The sequence below is a fragment of the Oncorhynchus gorbuscha genome, linkage group LG14 (assembly GCF_021184085.1).
Source record: "Oncorhynchus gorbuscha isolate QuinsamMale2020 ecotype Even-year linkage group LG14, OgorEven_v1.0, whole genome shotgun sequence".
Lineage (NCBI taxonomy): Eukaryota > Metazoa > Chordata > Actinopteri > Salmoniformes > Salmonidae > Oncorhynchus > Oncorhynchus gorbuscha.
In genome coordinates, this window is record NC_060186.1 from 64298514 (window position 1) to 64318349 (window position 19836).

Sequence of the window (19836 nt, forward strand, 5' to 3'; positions counted from 1 at the left end):
TTTTACCAGTTTCTCACAGCAGGAAAATAATCCTGCAGCAAAAGGAAATGTGAATTATTGCGTGGATTATAATTATTGGAGCTTTTTTGGGGGGGGTTGATTCGTTGTTTGTTAGGGGAAATCAAGTCTGAAAATTTGGGGTGGAAATTTCTAACTTTAGAAGCCTTTTTAAACTTTGATACACTACAAGTTTGAATTTCCTGCTGTGCCAGAACATTTCTGCAAACAACACAGTGATCAAATTAAGATCCTACACTTGTAGTTGGATAATATTATTCCCTCTCCTTCTCTTCCCAGTCCTGCAGTGGGATAGAGTTTTCATCCCTCTCTCTTCTCTCCCCAGTCCTCCAGTGGGACAGTTTTCATCCCTCTCTCCTTCTCTCTCCAGTCCTCTAGTGGGATAGAGTTTTCATCCCTCTGTCTTCTCCCCAGTCCCCCAGTGGGATAGAGTTTTCATCCCTCTGTCTTCTCCCCAGTCCTCCAGTGGGACACAGTTTTCATCCCTCTCTCTTCTCCCCAGTCCTCCAGTTGGATATAGTTTTCATCCCTCTCTCTTCTCCCCAGTCCTCCAGTTGGATAGAGTTTTCATGCCTCTGTCTTCTCCCCAGTCCTCCAGTGGGATAGAGTTTTCATCCCTCTGTCTTCTCCCCAGTCCTCCAGTGGGATAGAGTTTTCATCCCTCTCTCTTCTCCCCAGTCCTCCAGTGGGATAGTTTTCATCCCTCTCCCTTCTCCCCAGTCCTCCAGTGGGATAGAGTTCTCATCCCTCTCTCCTTCTCTCCCCAGTCCTCCAGTGGGTTAGAGTTTTCATCCCTCTCTCTTCTCCCCAGTCCTCCAGTGGGATAGAGTTTTCATCCCTCTCTCTTCTCCCCAGTCCTCCAGTTGGCTAGAGTTTTCATCACTCTCTCTTCTCCCCAGTCCTCCAGTGGGATAGAGTTTTCATCCCTCTCTCTTCTCCCCAGTCCTCCAGTGGGATAGAGTTTTCATCCCTATGACTTCTCTCCAGTCCTCCAGTGGGATAGAGTCTTCATCCTTCTCTCCTTCTCCCTCCAGTCCTCCAGTGGGATAGAGTTTTCATCCCTCTCTCCTTCTCTCCCCAGTCCTCCAGTGGGACACAGTTTTCATCCCTCTCTCTTCTCCCCAGTCCCCCAGTGGGATAGAGTTTTCATCCCTCTCTCTTCTCCCCAGTCCTCCAGTTGGATAGAGTTTTCATGCCTCAGTCTTCTCCCCAGTCCTCCAGTGGGATACAGTTTTCATCCCTCTCTCTTCTCCCCAGTCCTCTAGTTGGATAGAGTTTTCATGCCTCTGTCTTCTCCCCAGTCCACCAGTGGGATAGAGTTTTCATCCCTCTGTCTTCTCCCCAGTCCTCCAGTTGGATAGAGTTTTCATCCCTCTGTCTTCTCCCCAGTCCTCCAGTGGGATAGAGTTTTCATCCCTCTGTCTTCTCCCCAGACCTCCAGTGGGATAGAGTTTTCATCCCTCTCTCTTCTCCCCAGTCCTCCAGTGGGATAGAGTTTTCATCCCTCTTTCTTCTCTCCAATCCTCCAGTGGGATAGAGTCTTCATCCTTCTCTCCTTCTCTCTCCAGTCCTCTAGTGGGATATAGTTTTCATCCCTCTCTCCTTCTCTCCCCAGTCCTCCAGTGGGACACGGTTTTCATCCCTCTCTCTTCTCCCCAGTACCCCAGTGGGATAGAGTTTTCATCCCTCTGTCTTCTCCCCTGTCCTCCAGTGGGACTCAGTTTTCATCCCTCTCTCTTCTCCCCAATCCTCCAGTTGGCTATAGTTTTCATCCCTCTCTCGTCTCCCCAGTCCTCCAGTTGGATAGAGTTTTCATCCCTCTGTCTTCTCCCCAGTCCTCCAGTGGGACACAGTTTTCATCCCTCTCTCTTCTCCCCAGTCCTCCAGTTGGATATAGTTTTCATCCCTCTGTCTTCTCCCCAGTCCTCTAGTGGGATAGTTTTCATCCCTCTCTCTTCTCCCCAGTCCTCCAGTGGGATATAGTTTTCATCCCTCTCTCTTCTCCCCAGTCCTCCAGTTGGATAGAGTTTTCATCCCTCTGTCTTCTCCCCAGTCCTCCAGTGGGATAGAATTTTCATCCCTCTGTCTTCTCCCTAGTCCTCCAGTGGGATAGAGTTTTCATCCCTCTCTCTTCTCCCCATTCCTCCAGTGGGATAGAGTTTTCATCCCTCTCTCGTCTCCCCAGTCCTCCAGTGGGATAGAGTTTTCATCCCTCTGTCTTCTCCCCAGTCCTCCAGTGGGATAGAGTTTTCATCCATCTCTTCTCCCCAGTCCTCCAGTGGGATAGAGTTTTCATCTCTCTCTCTTCTCCCCAGTCCTCCAGTGGGACACAGTTTTCATCCCTCTCTCTTCTCCCCAGTCCTCCAGTGGGATAGAGTTTTCATCCATCTGTCTTCTCCCCAGTCCTCCAGTGGGATAGAGTTTTCATCCCTCTGTCTCCTCCCCAGTCCTCCAGTAGGATAGAGTCTTCATCCCTCTCTCTTCTCCCCAGTCCTCCAGTGGGATAGAGTTTTCATCCCTCTCTCTTCTCCCCAGTCCTCCAGTGGGATAGAGTTTTCACCCCTCTGTCTTCTCCCCAGTCCTCCAGTGGGATAGAGTTTTGATCCCTCTCTCTTCTCCCCAGTCCTCCAGTGGGCTAGAGACTTCATCCTTCTCTCCTTCTCTCTCCAGTCCTCTAGTGGGATAGAGTTTTCATCCCTCCCTCCTTCTCTCCCCAGTCCTCCAGTGGGATAGTGTTTTCATCCCTCTGTCTTCTCCCCAGTCCTCCAGTGGGACACAGTTTTCATCCCTCTCTCTTCTCTCCAGTCCCCCAGTGGGATAGAGTTTTCATCCCTCTGTCTTCTCCCCAGTCCTCCAGTGGGACACAGTTTTCATCCCTCTCTCTTCTCCGCAGTCCTCCAGTTGGATATAGTTTTCATCCCTCTGTCTTCTCCCCAGTCCTCCAGTGGGATAGTTTTCATCCCCCTCTCTTCTCCCCAGTCCTCCAGTGGGATAGAATTTTCATCCGTCTCTCTTCTCACCAGTCCTCCAGTGGGATAGAGTTTTGACCCTTCTCTCCCCAGTCCTCTAGTGGGATATAGTTTTCATCCCTCTCTCTTCTCCCCAGTCCTCCAGTGGGATAGAGTCTTCATCCCTCTCTCCTTCTCTCCTCAGTCCTCCAGTGGGATAGAGTTTTAATCCCTCTCTCTCCTCTCCAGTCCTCCAGTGGGATAGAGTCTTCATCCCTCTCTCTTCTCCCCAGTCCTCCAGTGGGATAGAGTCTTCATCCCTCTCTCCTTCTCTCCTCAGTCCTCCAGTAGGATAGAGTTTCATCCCTCTGTCTTCTCCCCGGTCCTCCAGTGGGACACAGTATTCATCCCTCTCTCTTCTCCCCTGTCCCCCAGTGGGATAGAGTTTTCATCGCTCTCTCTTCTCCCCAGTCCTCCATTGGGATAGAGTTTTCATCCCTCTGTCTTCTCCCCAGTCCTCCAGTTGGATAGAGTTTTCATCCTTCTCTCTTCTCCCCAGTCCTCCAGTTGGATAGAGTCTTTATCCCTCTCTCTTCTCCCCAGTCCTCCAGTTGGATAGAGTCTTCATCGCTCTCTCTTCTCCCCAGACCTCCAGTGGGATAGAGTCTTCATCCCTCTCTCTTCTCCCCAGTCCTCTAGTGGGATAGTTTTCATCCCTCTCTCTTCTCCCCAGTCCTCCAGTGGGATAGAGTTTTCATCCCTCTCTCTTCTCCCCAGTCCTCCAGTTGGATAGAGTTTTCATCCCTCTGTCTTCTCCCAAGTCCTCCAGTGGGATAGAATTTTCATCCCTCTGTCTTCTCCCTAGTCCTCCAGTGGGATAGAGTTTTCATCCCTCTCTCTTCTCCCCATTCCTCCCAGTGGGATATAGTCTTCATCCTTATCTCCTTCTCTCTCCAGTCCTCCAGTGGGTTAGAGTTTTCATCCCTCTCTCCTTCTCTCCCCAGTCCTCCAGTAGGATAGAGTTTTCATCCCTCTCTCTTCTCCCCAGGCCTCCAGTTGGATAGAGTTTTCATGCCTCTGTCTTCTCCCCAGTCCTCCAGTTGGATAGAGTTTTCATGCCTCTGTCTTCTCCCCAGTCCTCCAGTGGGATAGAGTTTTCATCCCTCTCTCTTCTCCCCAGTCCTCCAGTGGGATAGAGTTTTCATCCCTCTCTCTGCTCCCCAGTCCTCCAGTTGGCTAGAGTTTTCATCACTCTCTCTTCTCCCCAGTCCTCCAGTGGGATAGAGTTTCCATCCCTCTGTCTTCTCCCCAGTCCTCCAGTGGGATAGAGTTGTCATCCCTCTCTTTTCTCCCCAGTCCTCCAGTGGGATAGAGTTTTCATCCCTCTCTCTTCTCCCCAGTCCTCCAGTGGGATAGAGTTTTCATCCCTCTCTCTGCTCCCCAGTCCTCCAGTTGGCTAGAGTTTTCATCACTCTCTCTTCTCCCCTGTCCTCCAGTGGGATAGAGTTTTCACCCTTCTCTCCCCAGTCCTCTAGTGGGATATAGTTTTCATCCCTCTCTCTTCTCCCCAGTCCTCCAGTGGGATAGAGTCTTCATCCCTCTCTCCTTCTCTCCTCAGTCCTCCAGTGGGATAGAGTTTTCATCCCTCTCTCTCCTCTCCAGTCCTCCAGTGGGATAGAGTCTTCATCCGTATCTCCTTCTCTCTCCAGTCCTCCAGTGGGATAGAGTTTTCATCCCTCTCTCCTTCTCTCCCCAGTCCTCCAGTAGGATAGAGTTTTCATCCCTCTGTCTTCTCCCCAGTCCTCCAGTGGGACACAGTTTTCATCCCTCTCTCTTCTCCCCTGTCCCCCAGTGGGATAGAGTTTTCATCCCTCTCTCTTCTCCCCAGTCCTCCAGTTGGATAGAGTTGTCATCCCTCTCTTTTCTCCCCAGTCCTCCAGTTGGATAGAGTTTTCATCCCTCTGTCTTCTCCCCAGTCCTCCAGTTGGATAGAGTTTTCATCCTTCTCTCTTCTCCCCAGTCCTCCAGTTGGATAGTCTTTATCCCTCTCTCTTCTCCCCAGTCCTCCAGTTGGATAGAGTCTTCATCCCTCTCTCTTCTCCCCAGACCTCCAGTGGGATAGAGTCTTCATCCCTCTCTCTTCTCCCCAGTCCTCTAGTGGGATAGTTTTCATCCCTCTCTCTTCTCCCCAGTCCTCCAGTGGGATAGAGTTTTCATCCCTCTCTCTTCTCCCCAGTCCTCCAGTTGGATAGAGTTTTCATCCCTCTGTCTTCTCCCCAGTCCTCCAGTGGGATAGAATTTTCATCCCTCTGTCTTCTCCCTAGTCCTCCAGTGGGATAGAGTTTTCATCCCTCTCTCTTCTCCCCATTCCTCCCAGTGGGATAGAGTCTTCATCCTTATCTCCTTCTCTCTCCAGTCCTCCAGTGGGATAGAGTTTTCATCCCTCTCTCCTTCTCTCCCCAGTCCTCCAGTTGGATAGTCTTTATCCCTCTCTCTTCTCCCCAGTCCTCCAGTTGGATAGAGTCTTCATCCCTCTCTCTTCTCCCCAGACCTCCAGTGGGATAGAGTCTTCATCCCTCTCTCTTCTCCCCAGTCCTCTAGTGGGATAGTTTTCATCCCTCTCTCTTCTCCCCAGTCCTCCAGTGGGATAGAGTTTTCATCCCTCTCTCTTCTCCCCAGTCCTCCAGTTGGATAGAGTTTTCATCCCTCTGTCTTCTCCCCAGTCCTCCAGTGGGATAGAATTTTCATCCCTCTGTCTTCTCCCCAGTCCTCCAGTGGGACACAGTTTTCATCCCTCTCTCTTCTCCCCTGTCCCCCAGTGGGATAGAGTTTTCATCCCTCTCTCTTCTCCCCAGTCCTCCATTGGGATAGAGTTTCCCATCCCTCTGTCTTCTCCCCAGTCCTCCAGTGGGATAGAGTTTCCATCCCTCTGTCTTCTCCCCAGTCCTCCAGTGGGATAGAGTTGTCATCCCTCTCTTTTCTCCCCAGTCCTCCAGTTGGATATAGTTTTCATCCCTCTGTCTTCTCCCCAGTCCTCCAGTGGGACACAGTTTTCATCCTTCTCTCTTCTCCCCTGTCCTCCAGTGGGATAGAGTTTTCACCCTTCTCTCCCCAGTCCTCTAGTGGGATATAGTTTTCATCCCTCTCTCTTCTCCCCAGTCCTCCAGTGGGATAGAGTCTTCATCCCTCTCTCCTTCTCTCCTCAGTCCTCCAGTGGGATAGAGTTTTCATCCCTCTCTCTCCTCTCCAGTCCTCCAGTGGGATAGAGTCTTCATCCTTATCTCCTTCTCTCTCCAGTCCTCCAGTGGGATAGAGTTTTCATCCCTCTCTCCTTCTCTCCCCAGTCCTCCAGTAGGATAGAGTTTTCATCCCTCTGTCTTCTCCCCAGTCCTCCAGTGGGACACAGTTTCATCCCTCTCTCTTCTCCCCTGTCCCCCAGTGGGATAGAGTTTTCATCCCTCTCTCTTCTCCCCAGTCCTCCAGTTGGATAGAGTTGTCATCCTCTCTCTTTCTCCCCAGTCCTCCAGTTGGATAGAGTTTTCATCCCTCTGTCTTCTCCCCAGTCCTCCAGTTGGATAGAGTTTTCATCCTTCTCTCTTCTCCCCAGTCCTCCAGTTGGATAGTCTTTATCCCTCTCTCTTCTCCCCAGTCCTCCAGTTGGATAGAGTCTTCATCCCTCTCTCTTCTCCCCAGTCCTCCAGTGGGATAGAGTCTTCATCCCTCTCTCTTCTCCCCAGTCCTCTAGTGGGATAGTTTTCATCCCTCTCTCTTCTCCCCAGTCCTCCAGTGGGATAGAGTTTTCATCCCTCTCTCTTCTCCCCAGTCCTCCAGTTGGATAGAGTTTTCATCCCTCTGTCTTCTCCCCAGTCCTCCAGTGGGATAGAATTTTAATCCCTCTGTCTTCTCCCTAGTCCTCCAGTGGGATAGAGTTTTCATCCCTCTCTCTTCTCCCCATTCCTCCCAGTGGGATAGAGTCTTCATCCTTATCTCCTTCTCTCTCCAGTCCTCCAGTGGGATAGAGTTTTCATCCCTCTCTCTTCTCCCCCAGTCCTCCAGTGGATAGTCTTTATCCCTCTGTCTTCTCCCCAGTCCTCCAGTTGGATAGAGTCTTCATCCCTCTCTCTTCTCCCCAGTCCTCTAGTGGGATAGTTTTCATCCCTCTCTCTTCTCCCCAGTCCTCCAGTGGGATAGAGTTTTCATCCCTCTCTCTTCTCCCCAGTCCTCCAGTTGGATAGAGTTTTCATCCCTCTGTCTTCTCCCCAGTCCTCCAGTTGGATATAGTTTTCATCCCTCTGTCTTCTCCCCAGTCCTCCAGTGGGACACAGTTTTCATCCTTCTCTCTTCTCCCTAAGTCCTCCAGTGGGATAAAGTCTTCATCCCTCTCTCTTCCCCCCAGTCCTCCAGTTGGATAGAGTTTTCATCCCTCTCTCTTCTCCCCAGTCCTCCAGTTGGATAGAGTCTTCATCCCTCTCTCTTCTCCCCAGACCTCCAGTGGGATAGAGTCTTCATCCCTCTCTCTTCTCCCCAGACCTCCAGTGGGATAGAGTCTTCATCCCTCTCTCTTCTCTCCAGTCCTCCAGTGGGATATAGTTTTCATCCCTCTGTCTTCTCCCCAGTCCTCCAGTGGGACACAGTTTTCATCCTTCTCTCTTGTCCCCTGTCCCCCAGTGGGATAGAGTTTTCATCCCTCTGTCTTCTCCCTAGTCCTCCAGTGGGATAAAGTCTTCATCCCTCTCTCTTCCCCCCAGTCCTCCAGTTGGATAGAGTTTTCATCCCTCTCTCTTCTCCCCAGTCCTCCAGTTGGATAGAGTCTTCATCCCTCTCTCTTCTCCCCGGACCTCCAGTGGGATAGAGTCTTCATCCCTCTCTCTTCTCTCCAGTCCTCCAGTGGGATATAGTTTTCATCCCTCTCTCTTCTCCCCAGTCCTCCAGTGGGATAGAGTCTTCATCCCTCTCTTCTCCCCAGTCCTCCAGTGGGATAGAGTCTTCATCCCTCTCTTCTCCCCAGTCCTCCAGTGGGATAGAGTCTTCATCCCTCTCTCTTCTCCCCAGTCCTCCAGTTGGATAGAGTCTTCATCCCTCTCTCTTCTCCCCGGACCTCCAGTGGGATAGAGTCTTCATCCCTCTCTCTTCTCTCCAGTCCTCCAGTGGGATATAGTTTTCATCCCTCTCTCTTCTCCCCAGTCCTCCAGTGGGATAGAGTCTTCATCCCTCTCTTCTCCCCAGTCCTCCAGTGGGATAGAGTCTTCATCCCTCTCTTCTCCCCAGTCCTCCAGTGGGATAGAGTCTTCATCCCTCTCTCTTCTCTCCAGTCCTCCAGTGGGATATAGTTTTCATCCCTCTCTCTTCTCCCCAGTCCTCCAGTGGGATAGAGTCTTCATCCCTCTCTTCTCCCCAGTCCTCCAGTGGGATAGAGTTTTCATCCCTCTCTTCTCCCCAGTCCTCCAGTGGGATAGAGTTTTCATCCCTCTCTCTTCTTCCCAGTCCTCCAGTGGGATAGAGTCTTCATCCCTCTCTTCTCCCCAGTCCTCCAGTGGGATAGAGTTTTCATCCCTCTCTCTTCTCCCCAGTTCTTTAATCGCCTCTTCACTCAGAATCACATTTAAATATCTCTTCTATTTCATCCCATAACTACTGTATCTTCCTCTCTATCCTATAATGATCTAAAGTGCAGTCTAAGGCTAGCTTGCCCTGCCTGCCTTTCTCTTTTTACCAAACAGTTTACCCACCTTTTGCAGAAAAATGTATTGAATGTACAGACTGCGTAACTTTTTCACCACCACCGGCAATCAGAGTTTACCCACCTTTTTTTGAATCACTACATAACAAGTCGATTCACACATCTGGGCTTCTCTGTCAGTTTTATGACGGTTTCAATGCCAGCCTTGTTCCTAGGAAGGACAAAGGTACCCTCTAAGCCTCAGCCTTCAACACTGAAGTGCCCTCCAAGCTCATCAGTAAGCTCAGGGGCCTGGGTCTGAACCCCTCCCTGTGCAACTGGGTCCTAGACTAATTGTGGGCAACAACACCTCCCCCATGCTGTTCCTCAAGACGCGGACCCCACAGGGTTGTGTGCTCAGCCCCCTCCTGTACTCCTTGTTCACACATGACTGCATGGCTATGCATGTCTCCAACTCAACCATCAAGTTTGCTGACAACACAACAGTGGTAGGCCTGATTACCAACAGTGACGAGACAGGCTACAGGGAGGAGGTGAGAACCCTGGCAGACTGGTGCCAGGAAAACAACCTCTCCTTCAATGTCAACTAAACAAATGAGCTGATCATAGACTACAAGAGACAGCACGCCCCCATCCACATCGCCACGCCCCCATCCACATCCCCATGCCCCCATCCACATCGCCATGCCCCCATCCACATCGCCACGCCCCATCCACATCCCCATGCCCCCATCCACATCGCCACGGCCCCATCCACATCGCCCCGCCCCCATCCACATCGCCATGCCCCCATCCACATCGCCACACCACGCCCCATCCACATAGCCATGCCCCCATCCACATCGCCATGCCCCCATCCACATCGCCATGCCCCCATCCACATCGCCACGCCCCATCCACATAGCCACGCCCCCATCCACATCGCCACGCCCCCATCCACATAGCCATGCCCCCATCCACATCGTCATGCCCCCATCCACATCGTCATGCCCCCATCCACATCGCCACGCCCCCATCCACATCACCATGCCCCCATCCACATCGCCATGCTCCCATCCACATCGTCACGCCCCCATCCACATAGCCATGCCCCCATCCATATCGCCATGCCCCCATCCACATCGCCATGCCCCCATCCACATCGCCACGCCCCCATCCACATAGCCATGCCCCCATCCACATCGCCACGCCCCCATCCACATCGCCACGCCGCTATCCACATCAAATCAAATCAAATTGTATTTGTCACATACACATGGTTAGCAGATGTTAATGCGAGTGTAGCGAAATGCTTGTGCTTCTAGTTCCGACAATGCAGTGATAACCAACAAGTAATCTAACTAACAATTCCAAAACTACTGTCTTATACACAGTGTAAGGGGATAAGGAATATGTACATAAGGATATATGAATGAGTGATGGTACAGAGCAGCATACAGTAGATGGTATCGAGTACAGTATATACATATGAGATGAGTGTGTAGACAAAGTAAACAAAGTGGCATAGTTAAAGTGGCTAGTGATACATGTGTTACATAAGGATGCAGTCGATGATGTAGAGTACAGTATATACATATGCATATGAGATGAATAATGTAGGGTAAGTAACATTATATAAGGTAGCATTGTTTAAAGTGGCTAGTGATATATTTACATCATTTCCCATCAATTCCCATTATTAAAGTGGCTGGAGTTGGGTCAGTGTCAATGACAGTGTGTTGGCAGCAGCCACTCAATGTTAGTGGTGGCTGTTTAACAGACTGATGGCCTTGAGATAGAAGCTGTTTTTCAGTCTCTCGGTCCCAGCTTTGATGCACCTGTACTGACCTCGCCTTCTGGGTGATAGCGGGGTGAACAGGCAGTGGTTCGGGTGGTTGATGTCCTTGATGATCTTTATGGCCTTCCTGTAACATCGGGTGGTGTAGGTGTCCTGGAGGGCAGGTAGTTTGCCCCTGGTGATGCGTTGTGCAGTCCTCACTACCCTCTGGAGAGCCTTACGGTTGAGGGCGGAGCAGTTGCCGTACCAGGCGGTGATACAGCCCGCCAGGATGCTCTCGATTGTGCATCTGTAGAAGTTTGTGAGTGCTTTTGGTGACAAGCCAAATTTCTTCAGCCTCCTGAGGTTGAAGAGGCGCTGCTGCGCCTTCTTCACGACGCTGTCAGTGTGAGTGGACCAATTCAGTTTGTCTGTGATGTGTATGCCGAGGAACTTAAAACTTGCTACCCTCTCCACTACTGTTCCATCGATGTGGATAGGGGGGTGTTCCCTCTGCTGTTTCCTGAAGTCCACAATCATCTCCTTAGTTTTGTTGACGTTGAGTGTGAGGTTATTTTCCTGACACCACACTCCGAGGGCCCTCACCTCCTCCCTGTAGGCCGTCTCGTCGTTGTTGGTAATCAAGCCTACCACTGTTGTGTCGTCCGCAAACTTGATGATTGAGTTGGAGGCGTGCGTGGCCACGCAGTCGTGGGTGAACAGGGAGTACAGGAGAGGGCTCAGAACGCACCCTTGTGGGGCCCCGTGTTGAGGATCAGCGGGAGGAGATGTTGTTGCCTACCCTCACCACCTGGGGGCGGCCCGTCAGGAAGTCCAGTACCCAGTTACACAGGGCGGGGTCGAGACCCAGGGTCTCGAGCTTGATGACGAGCTTGGAGGGTACTATGGTGTTGAATGCCGAGCTGTAGTCGATGAACAGCATTCTCACATAGGTATTCCTTTTGTCCAGGTGGGTTAGGGCAGTGTGCAGTGTGGTTGAGATTGCATCGTCTGTGGACCTATTTGGGCGGTAAGCAAATTGGAGTGGGTCTAGGGTGTCAGGTAGGGTGGAGGTGATATGGTCCTTGACTAGTCTCTCAAAGCACTTCATGATGACGGAAGTGAGTGCTACGGGGCGGTAGTCGTTTACCTCAGTTACCTTAGCTTTCTTGGGAACAGGAACAATGGTGGCCCTCTTGAAGCATGTGGGAACAGCAGACTGGTATAGGGATTGATTGAATATGTCCGTAAACACACCGGCCAGCTGGTCTGCGCATGCTCTGAGGGCGCGGCTGGGGATGCCATCTGGGCCTGCAGCCTTGCGAGGGTTAACACGTTTAAATGTCTTACTCACCTCGGCTGCAGTGAAGGAGAGACTGCATGTTTTCGTTGCAGGCCGTGTCAGTGGCACTGTATTGTCCTCAAAGCGGCCAAAAAAGTTAAATTCAGCCTGGCCCCTAAGAACCTCACAGACTTCTACCATCGACAGCATTCTGTCGGGCTGTGTCACATTCTGGTATGGCAACTGCACTGCCTGCAACCGCAGGGCTCTCCAAAGGGTGGTTGCGGTCAGCCCAACGCATCATCGGGGGCACACTACCTGCCCTCCAGGACATCTACAGCATCCGGTGTCACAGGAAGGCAGAGAAGATCATCAAAGACCTCAGCCACCCAAGCCACGGCCTGTTCACCCCGGTACCATCTAGAAGGTGGCGACAGTACAGGTGCATCAAAGCTAGGACCAAGAGACAGCGTCTATCTCCAGGCCATCAGACTGTTAAACAGTCACCACTTGCAAGCCTCTGCCCAGTACCCTGCCCCTTAGAGACTGCTGCCCTATCTACAGTATATATACTGTATATATTATGTGCGTATTGATATTGTATTGCTAAATATTACGGCACTATTGGAGCTAGAAACTGTGATAACATCTGCAATCTGTTTACGGATTTGATTCGATTCGATTTCTGATCTACTTTGATGTGGCCCAAGTTAAGGAAAAAAATACATGTTTGGATTTGAATAGACCCACTCTCAAGAATATCTCCTTGGATTGGAGTGAGATTGAGGTTCATTAATATTGGATCACTTCACTAAAGTTTGATTGTGTATAAAAGGTATATTACCAGCAACTCTCAGCTAATTCCTCACAGACAGCCATAGCCCTGACCATTAGCCCACAGGTCATTTGGTGACATATTAATCGTAGGATTGTTTGATGAGCAAGTAATCCGTAATCTGACCTTTATTGACAAACTCTCCTTTGTTTTTGTGCCTGACTCTACCTCTGTGAGATCATAGACTTATTCAAATCAGCTTGTCCTCCATCTCCTGTAATGCTGAAAAGCAGATGTAGCTCTTAGATCCTTAGACTCTTAGATTGTGACGTGGTTCATCTTTGCTGCTCTCCTTTAATTACGGCCCTCCCCTGGGACGCAGCCGGGTAGTTAAACTGAAAAATCAGCATTAAAGCAATTATTGGATCAGAATGAATACAATCCTGTCATCTGTAATCATTAGGGGTGGATATGCCTGGGAGAAAAACAGACTCTCTCTGACTCTCTGTCTGAAAGGAGCCTACATTCAGGATTAATGATTCACATCTCTTTCATTCCTTTGTTACTAATTGAGGTAGAGAAAATTGAACAAAAGAAAACGTTGAACAAGAAAAGTACCTTGATCCATAATATAGGTTACCCAGTTAGCCCCACAACAACCATTGGCCCACATGTTGACCAGTAACATCTACCCTGCTGGTCTATATCAGTCATCACGAGTCACTGACACCATATTCAGTTCTCCTCTTCAGTTACAGAGTACCAGGAGTAACCAGGACATGTTCAGTATATCATTATATAGGCCCACTCTGTTGGGTCTGTAGACGCCTACTGCAGCTCTCCCTATAGCTGCAGAGTGAGCTGGACCAGGAGTTCTCTTTGATGCTGTAGTTCTGTTGACACTGGTTCTATCTGGTTCTGTAGTACACCCATACTCGGTCCTCTCCTCTCCATATAGTAGCTACCCTTAGACCAGTGGAGGCTGTTGAGGGGAGGACGGCTCATAATAATGGCTGGAATGGGGCAAATGGAATGACATGGAAACCATGTGTTTGATGTATTTGATACCATTCCACCTATTCCACTCCAGCCATTACCACGAGCCTGTCCACCCCAATTAAGGTGCCATCAACCTCCTGTGCTATAGACCCATACCCTCTCCTCTCTACATAGCTACCTATAGACCCATACTATCTCTCCTCTCCATATAGCTACCTATAGACCCATACCCTCTCCTCTCCATATAGCTACCTATAGACCCATACCCTCTCCTCTCCATATAGCTACCTATAGACCCATACCCTCTCCTCTCCATATAGCTACCTATAGACCCATACCCTCTCCTCTCTACATAGCTACCTATAGACCCATACTATCTCTCCTCTCCATATAGCTACCTATAGACCCATACCCTCTCCTCTCTACATAGCTACCTATAGACCCATACCCTCTCCTCTCTACATAGCTACCTATAGACCCATACTATCTCTCCTCTCAATATAGCTACCTATAGACCCATACCCTCTCCTCTCTACATAGCTACCTATAGACCCATACCCTCTCCTCTCCATATAGCTACCTATAGACCCATACTCTGATCTCTCCTCTCCATATAGCTACAGAGTGAGCTGGACCAGGAGTACCAGGACAAGTTCAGACGGTTGCCTCTAGAGATCCAGGAGTTCGTCCATTACAGCAACAAGGCCAAGCTTAGCGACGACAGTCCCCATGGCAACCTGTCTGTCTCCTCGACGACTGAGAGGCTCAACCACAAGTCACAGTCGGAGGACGATACAGAAGACTCGTCGGAAAGAGTGTTTGACACGCCCCTTTAGGACAAATCTGAAATGCCACCCTATTCCCTACTGTCTACAGTGTACCACTCTCATATAAGAGTAGTGCACTATAGGCTGCCATTTCATACACATCCAGAGTGTGATATTAGAGTAGTGCACTATAGGCTACCATTTCAGACACATCCAGAGTGTGATATTAGAGTAGTGCACTATAGGCTACCATTTCAGACACATCCAGAGTGTGATATTAGAGTAGTGCACTATAGGCTACCATTTCAGACACATCCAGAGTGTGATATTAGAGTAGTGCACTATAGGCTACCATTTCAGACACATCCAGGGTCTTTGAGACACCCCGTTAGAGACTAAACCCCTCCCTTTCCTCTGATTGGACAGTTCTGGTTGGTCGTTCTGGCTCAAGGTGGAAATTTCCACTCTAAGCACAGATCTAGGAACAGATTACCCTGCGCTCAAGCCTAACTTTAACCAGTAGGGGTTCAAACTGACCCTGGACCAGTAGTAGGGAGTACCTACTCTGTAGTTCTATTCAGATATGTAAATACTTGTTTTGTATTTGTGTTTTGTTGTTTTCCCCTGAAGCGGTGTGGATATTTCGGTACAGGATATGGGTATTTTTGACTAGGCACTAACTATGCGCAGAAACAAAGTTACTTACTTGAACTATTGCACAGACAGAATACTATCTTTTTTTATGTTTTTAGTGTGTTCCTATTTTTTAAACAAGAAAAAGTATTAAGTGTTAGATTAGGTTCTCACAATGTTGACCAAGTGCAGGTCGGTCAATGGTGCCAATGTTTTGATTTCACTGTGCACTTAGATGGTAATTTATAGTATCATTATGACATTGGCACTGCAATGTGAAGTGTTTGCACTTCACATTGTCCCAAGTAAAGTAAAGGCATGGTAAATTGAACTTCTTGTCCAAACACTGTGGACACAATCTTTATTTAAAATGAAGAATCCCTCCTCGTATATTTTGCACTGAAGGCTTTCTACAGAACTAACTCTTCTATTCTCTTCTAACCCCCAAGCACTGAAGGCTTTCTACAGAACTAACTCTTCTATTCTCTTCTAACCCCCAAGCACTGAAGGCTTTCTACAGAACTAACTCTTCTATTCTCTTCTAACCCCCAAGCACTGAAGGCTTTCTACAGAACTAACTCTTCTATTCTCTTCTAACCCCCAAGCACTGAAGGCTTTCTACAGAACTAACTCTTCTATTCTCTTCTAACCCCCAAGCACTGAAGGCTTTCTACAGAACTAACTCTTCTATTCTCTTCTAACCCCCAAGCACTGACTGCTTTCTGATTTTATTTGGTCCTTCCAGAAGTAGGCCTACTCTATACTGTTTTTATCCTGTTCTGACCTGGCCAAGATGTACTTCTTTTCTAGATTTCTTTTTTCATTTAAAAAATGTAGGTTATATATTATTAAATTGTTTTTGGTTAATCCTGCCAGGGAGGGGTGGAGGGTGGAGAGGGGTGAGGGGTGGAACGAGAGTGATGAGGATAAAGGGATGGAAGAAAGAGTAAATATTGTTCTTTGCCAATTGTACATGTTAGCAGAAAATACATATAACATAAATGTCAAATCAACTCAAACTGAAAATGCAAAAATGTTACTATGGATGAGATGACATTGTTTGTACAGTACAAGTGATAAACTACAGGTGTTGATATGAGATGAAAAGCAACATGACTATATCACTGCCCCTTACCAATGACTGAAATTGTAAACATACACACATACACACTTGACCCATTAACAGAAGTTAATGATGATGATGTCCCAGTCCTTTCACCTGTTGGAGTGGTTACTACATTACATTTAGACCCTAGACACAGTTTTGTGATCACATGTCTACAGGCATACATGTCCCAACTGTTTATTCAATGGTTTTACTCCTTCTTTGGCAAGTAATTACTGCCTACGACAGCTACCACAGGTAAAGTTTGCAACATGGGAGTGGTAGATTTGAATTTCTAAATCAAACCATTAAAGGTAATTTCATGTCTGTGCAAAATATTGAGATCACCACCCTTTACGGGATCTTGAACACTATTGGTCCATACCTCTTTTGATATAATATATATAATATATATAATATAATATATATTATTATATATTATATTATATATTATGATATGTGATGTCATACTGAACTAAACTGTCAATCAAAGACCCATATGATGTTTTTTAGTTTCCAATCTGTTCAGTACCATACATACACCACATGTATCATGTCTGATATTGGAAAACTTATTTCAATTGATTAAAAGTCCAATGCAGCCGTTTTTATCTCAATATCAAATAAATTATGGGTAACAATTAAATAGCTAACTGTAATTGTTTTCAATAAAAAATTGTCAACAAGAAACAAAAATGTATTATTAGCAAAAGTAATTTCTCAAGCAAGAATTTTGCTAGGACCTTCTGGGAGTGGGAAGGGGAAAACTGACAAGCTGTTATTGGCAGAGAGTTTTGGAACTCTTTCTTATTGGTCTATTAACAAATTTAACACCTGGTGATGTCACCAGGCAGACCAAAACTCCATCCCACTAAAAACGGCTCTTTAGTGCTGAGCAATAAACCAAGATTTTATTTTTGGTTATTAAACAACTGATTGACCAACGTGGTTTCAATTGCTTGATTTGTATTTAGTAAATTATTTTGTGAACCCAACGTGCCGTTTCTCTAGAGAGAAACCTGAGAAATCAAGTCAAGAGCTATGTGGGACGTTGGGCTGAAGGGAGTTGTAGTTTTCATTAAGCAAATATTCGACCTAGTTCAGCGCAGAAATGTGGTAATTAACTACAATAACCACAATCTATTGCGCCAGTTTGCCCGGCTCGAGACGGATCAGAGGAAGGGGCGAAGCGAGAGGTTTCACTCACCAAAATCTGTCCAAAATAAACCCAATGCGTTTCGATGGGATTATTTTGGATTTGTATAAATAAAGGTTCATATTTTTATTTTTAAAACATTTACATTTAAGTCATTTAGCAGACGCTCTTATCCAGAGCGACTTACAAAAAGCTTGTTGCCTGCCTTCCCGCCTTTGGGACAACGACTCCCATTGTTTGGGCATAGACATGAGCATCTCGTCATTGTATACAGATCTCTGAACGGATACACTTTTACGCCTGCTATGTTAGATTAGATACACACAGAACGCATAAAACCGCATGAGAGAGGAATGTGCATAACATAACAACGAGAGGGTCAGGGACAGTTTGTGAAAGTATAGCTTACTTTTAAGAACTAATAAAATGATTTTGTCAGACAGCTCTGCAGCATACTATACTTAGGCAGGCTAGCTAAATAGGATGACTACAGACAGTACAGTATGGGGAGCACATAACGTTAGATGGCCTGGCTGGCTGACTGCTACTGCCTGAACTGAGATGATTACTTTAAGGAATGAAAAATAATAAAGTCATTCAAATAAAAAACTAAGTAATATACACAACTGAATATTTTATTATGTCATAGTAATTTCCTATTATTCTGATGTTTGATGTGGATCTGACAGAGACAATGGAATATGTTCAATGCTTTGGCAATTGAATGTTCACTATTTTTGGTTTTAGAATTTCCATTAAAAAGCTCTAAGTCATTATTTCATAATACATTTCATGTTTTAAAAAATAATGGAAACCGAAATCAAAAACCGTGATAATTTTTTTATAATGGAAACCGAACCAACCTCAAAAAGCACTAATCACTCAGCACTACAGCTGTTTCACTAAAAGGGCATTACCATCATTTTCACAATTTCACAGTATTATTCCAACCTCATAGTGTGGAAATATAAATAAAAGACAGAAAGATGTAGTTTTTGACTGCACTGGGCCTTGAATCATGTTAAAGTGAAGAATCACATTATAAAGTGTCAACAAGTACAACTTGGTTTCTATAGAGAAGATTGTTATTGATGTGGGAGTCCTGTGCCTTTTGAATTGGTTAGCCATGTTTCATTGTTGAATATGTGAAATGCATCATTGTGTAAATTGCCATTGTATTATACAAAGCTGTCTGTTATTGAATAGACTGTGTGCACTTTTAGTACAGTAACACTACTGAGTAAAAAAACACTTGTGATAAATGAACAGTATTTTGAGAATTATCTCCTAAAAAAGACAACAATGCTAGACATGTATTTGTATTTTGTCGTGAACCACTTTAACAGTTTTTGTTCATCAACTTGTGTTTGCATTTTGTTGTAAATGTGTGTCTGATGTAAAGGCAAAACATTGAAACGAAGATGATGGGGATGATGATGGTGGTGATGATGATGGTGGTGTTGATGATGGTGATGGTGATGATCGTAGTAGAGTAGTGTAAAGGTAATCTGCTTGTAATTAATAAATGTGGCTATAATTGTACATTGCTAAAGTGAGCACTTTTTTTGTGTTGATTTGTAGTTGCTATGATAGATGTTATTTCCTCCAATGCAGTTTCACTTCCTCCACTTTCCCTGTCCCCTTACTGTGCTCAAATCAGTGGTCCTCTGATTGCAAACACAAGTGACTACCTGCTTGACAACGTGCAAACCAGTTGCGCCTCTGAAAATAATCTGATTCAAGTGGCGCTATTGGTGACATTTCACGCTGTGGGGTGAGTTTACCCGGTATGATCTGCCTCTGTTACACAGAGTTATTCACATCCAGCCCACAGTCCTGGATTATGGTGGGGTATGGGATGTATTTTTTAATGGTTTCTATGCAATACTGTGATGATGAGGACTCGTGTGCCTCTTCACATTTGATAAAATAATCATGTGTTCACGACAAAGGCCTTACTCTTCATTTACAGAGGGGTGTTGATTCATAGTAATCCTCATATTCAATACATCAAGTTTACAGGAAAAAGACAGGGACAACAGTAAACCTACTTCACTCAATACACTGACGCATAGCCGTTCATTTATTTGCAAATGTTTTGTCAAAACCTTTTTGCCCGCGTTGGCACTGCAGACAGATATAACAGTCCACTAATACAGGACTATTAAAGGCCCAGTGCACTACTTATGTGAAGATTTTATTTTTTATTGTTGATTTTCAGGGGGACCTGCAGCACCCTCAGCAACCCCTACTTTCCGCAGCTATGCACTGGCGGGTTTCATTCACTGTTTTCTGCGGTTCTTCATTCACAGTAAGGCACAAAAAAACAGGGTGAGGAAAGAAGTACAGGAAACAGGGACAGAAGAGAGGTGTAAATGGAACTAGATAGTGTCACGTTCTGACCTTAGTTCTTTTGTTATGTCTTTGTTTTAGTATGGTCAGGGCGTGAGTTGGGTGGGTTGTCTATGTTCTTATTTCTATGATTTGGGATTTCTGTATTTGTCCTGGTATGGTTCTCAATTAGAGGCAGCTGTCAATTGTTGTTCCTGATTTGAGAACCATACTTAGGTAGCCTGGCTTCACTTTTGAGTTGTGGGTGCTTATTTCCTGTTTAGTGTTTTTGTCTTTCACCTTACGGGACTGTTCGTTTGTTATTTATTGTTTTGTTCAGTGTTCTAGTACGTCATTAAAAGCTATGAACACTTACCACGCTGCGC

The 19836-nt window shown here is 46.8% G+C and overlaps 1 protein-coding gene across 1 annotated transcript in view; it reads left to right on the forward strand.

Moving 5' to 3' along the window:
* Positions 1 to 19283, forward strand: part of LOC123995278 (1-phosphatidylinositol 4,5-bisphosphate phosphodiesterase beta-1-like) — a 362073-nt gene extending 342790 nt beyond the window's left edge. Inside the window, exon 34 of the mRNA XM_046298779.1 lies at positions 14076 to 19283. Coding sequence (XP_046154735.1) covers positions 14076 to 14294 — 219 coding nt within the window. The 3' untranslated portion in view covers positions 14295 to 19283. The remainder of the gene's footprint in view (positions 1 to 14075) is intronic.
* The last annotated feature ends 553 nt before the right edge of the window (positions 19284 to 19836 follow it).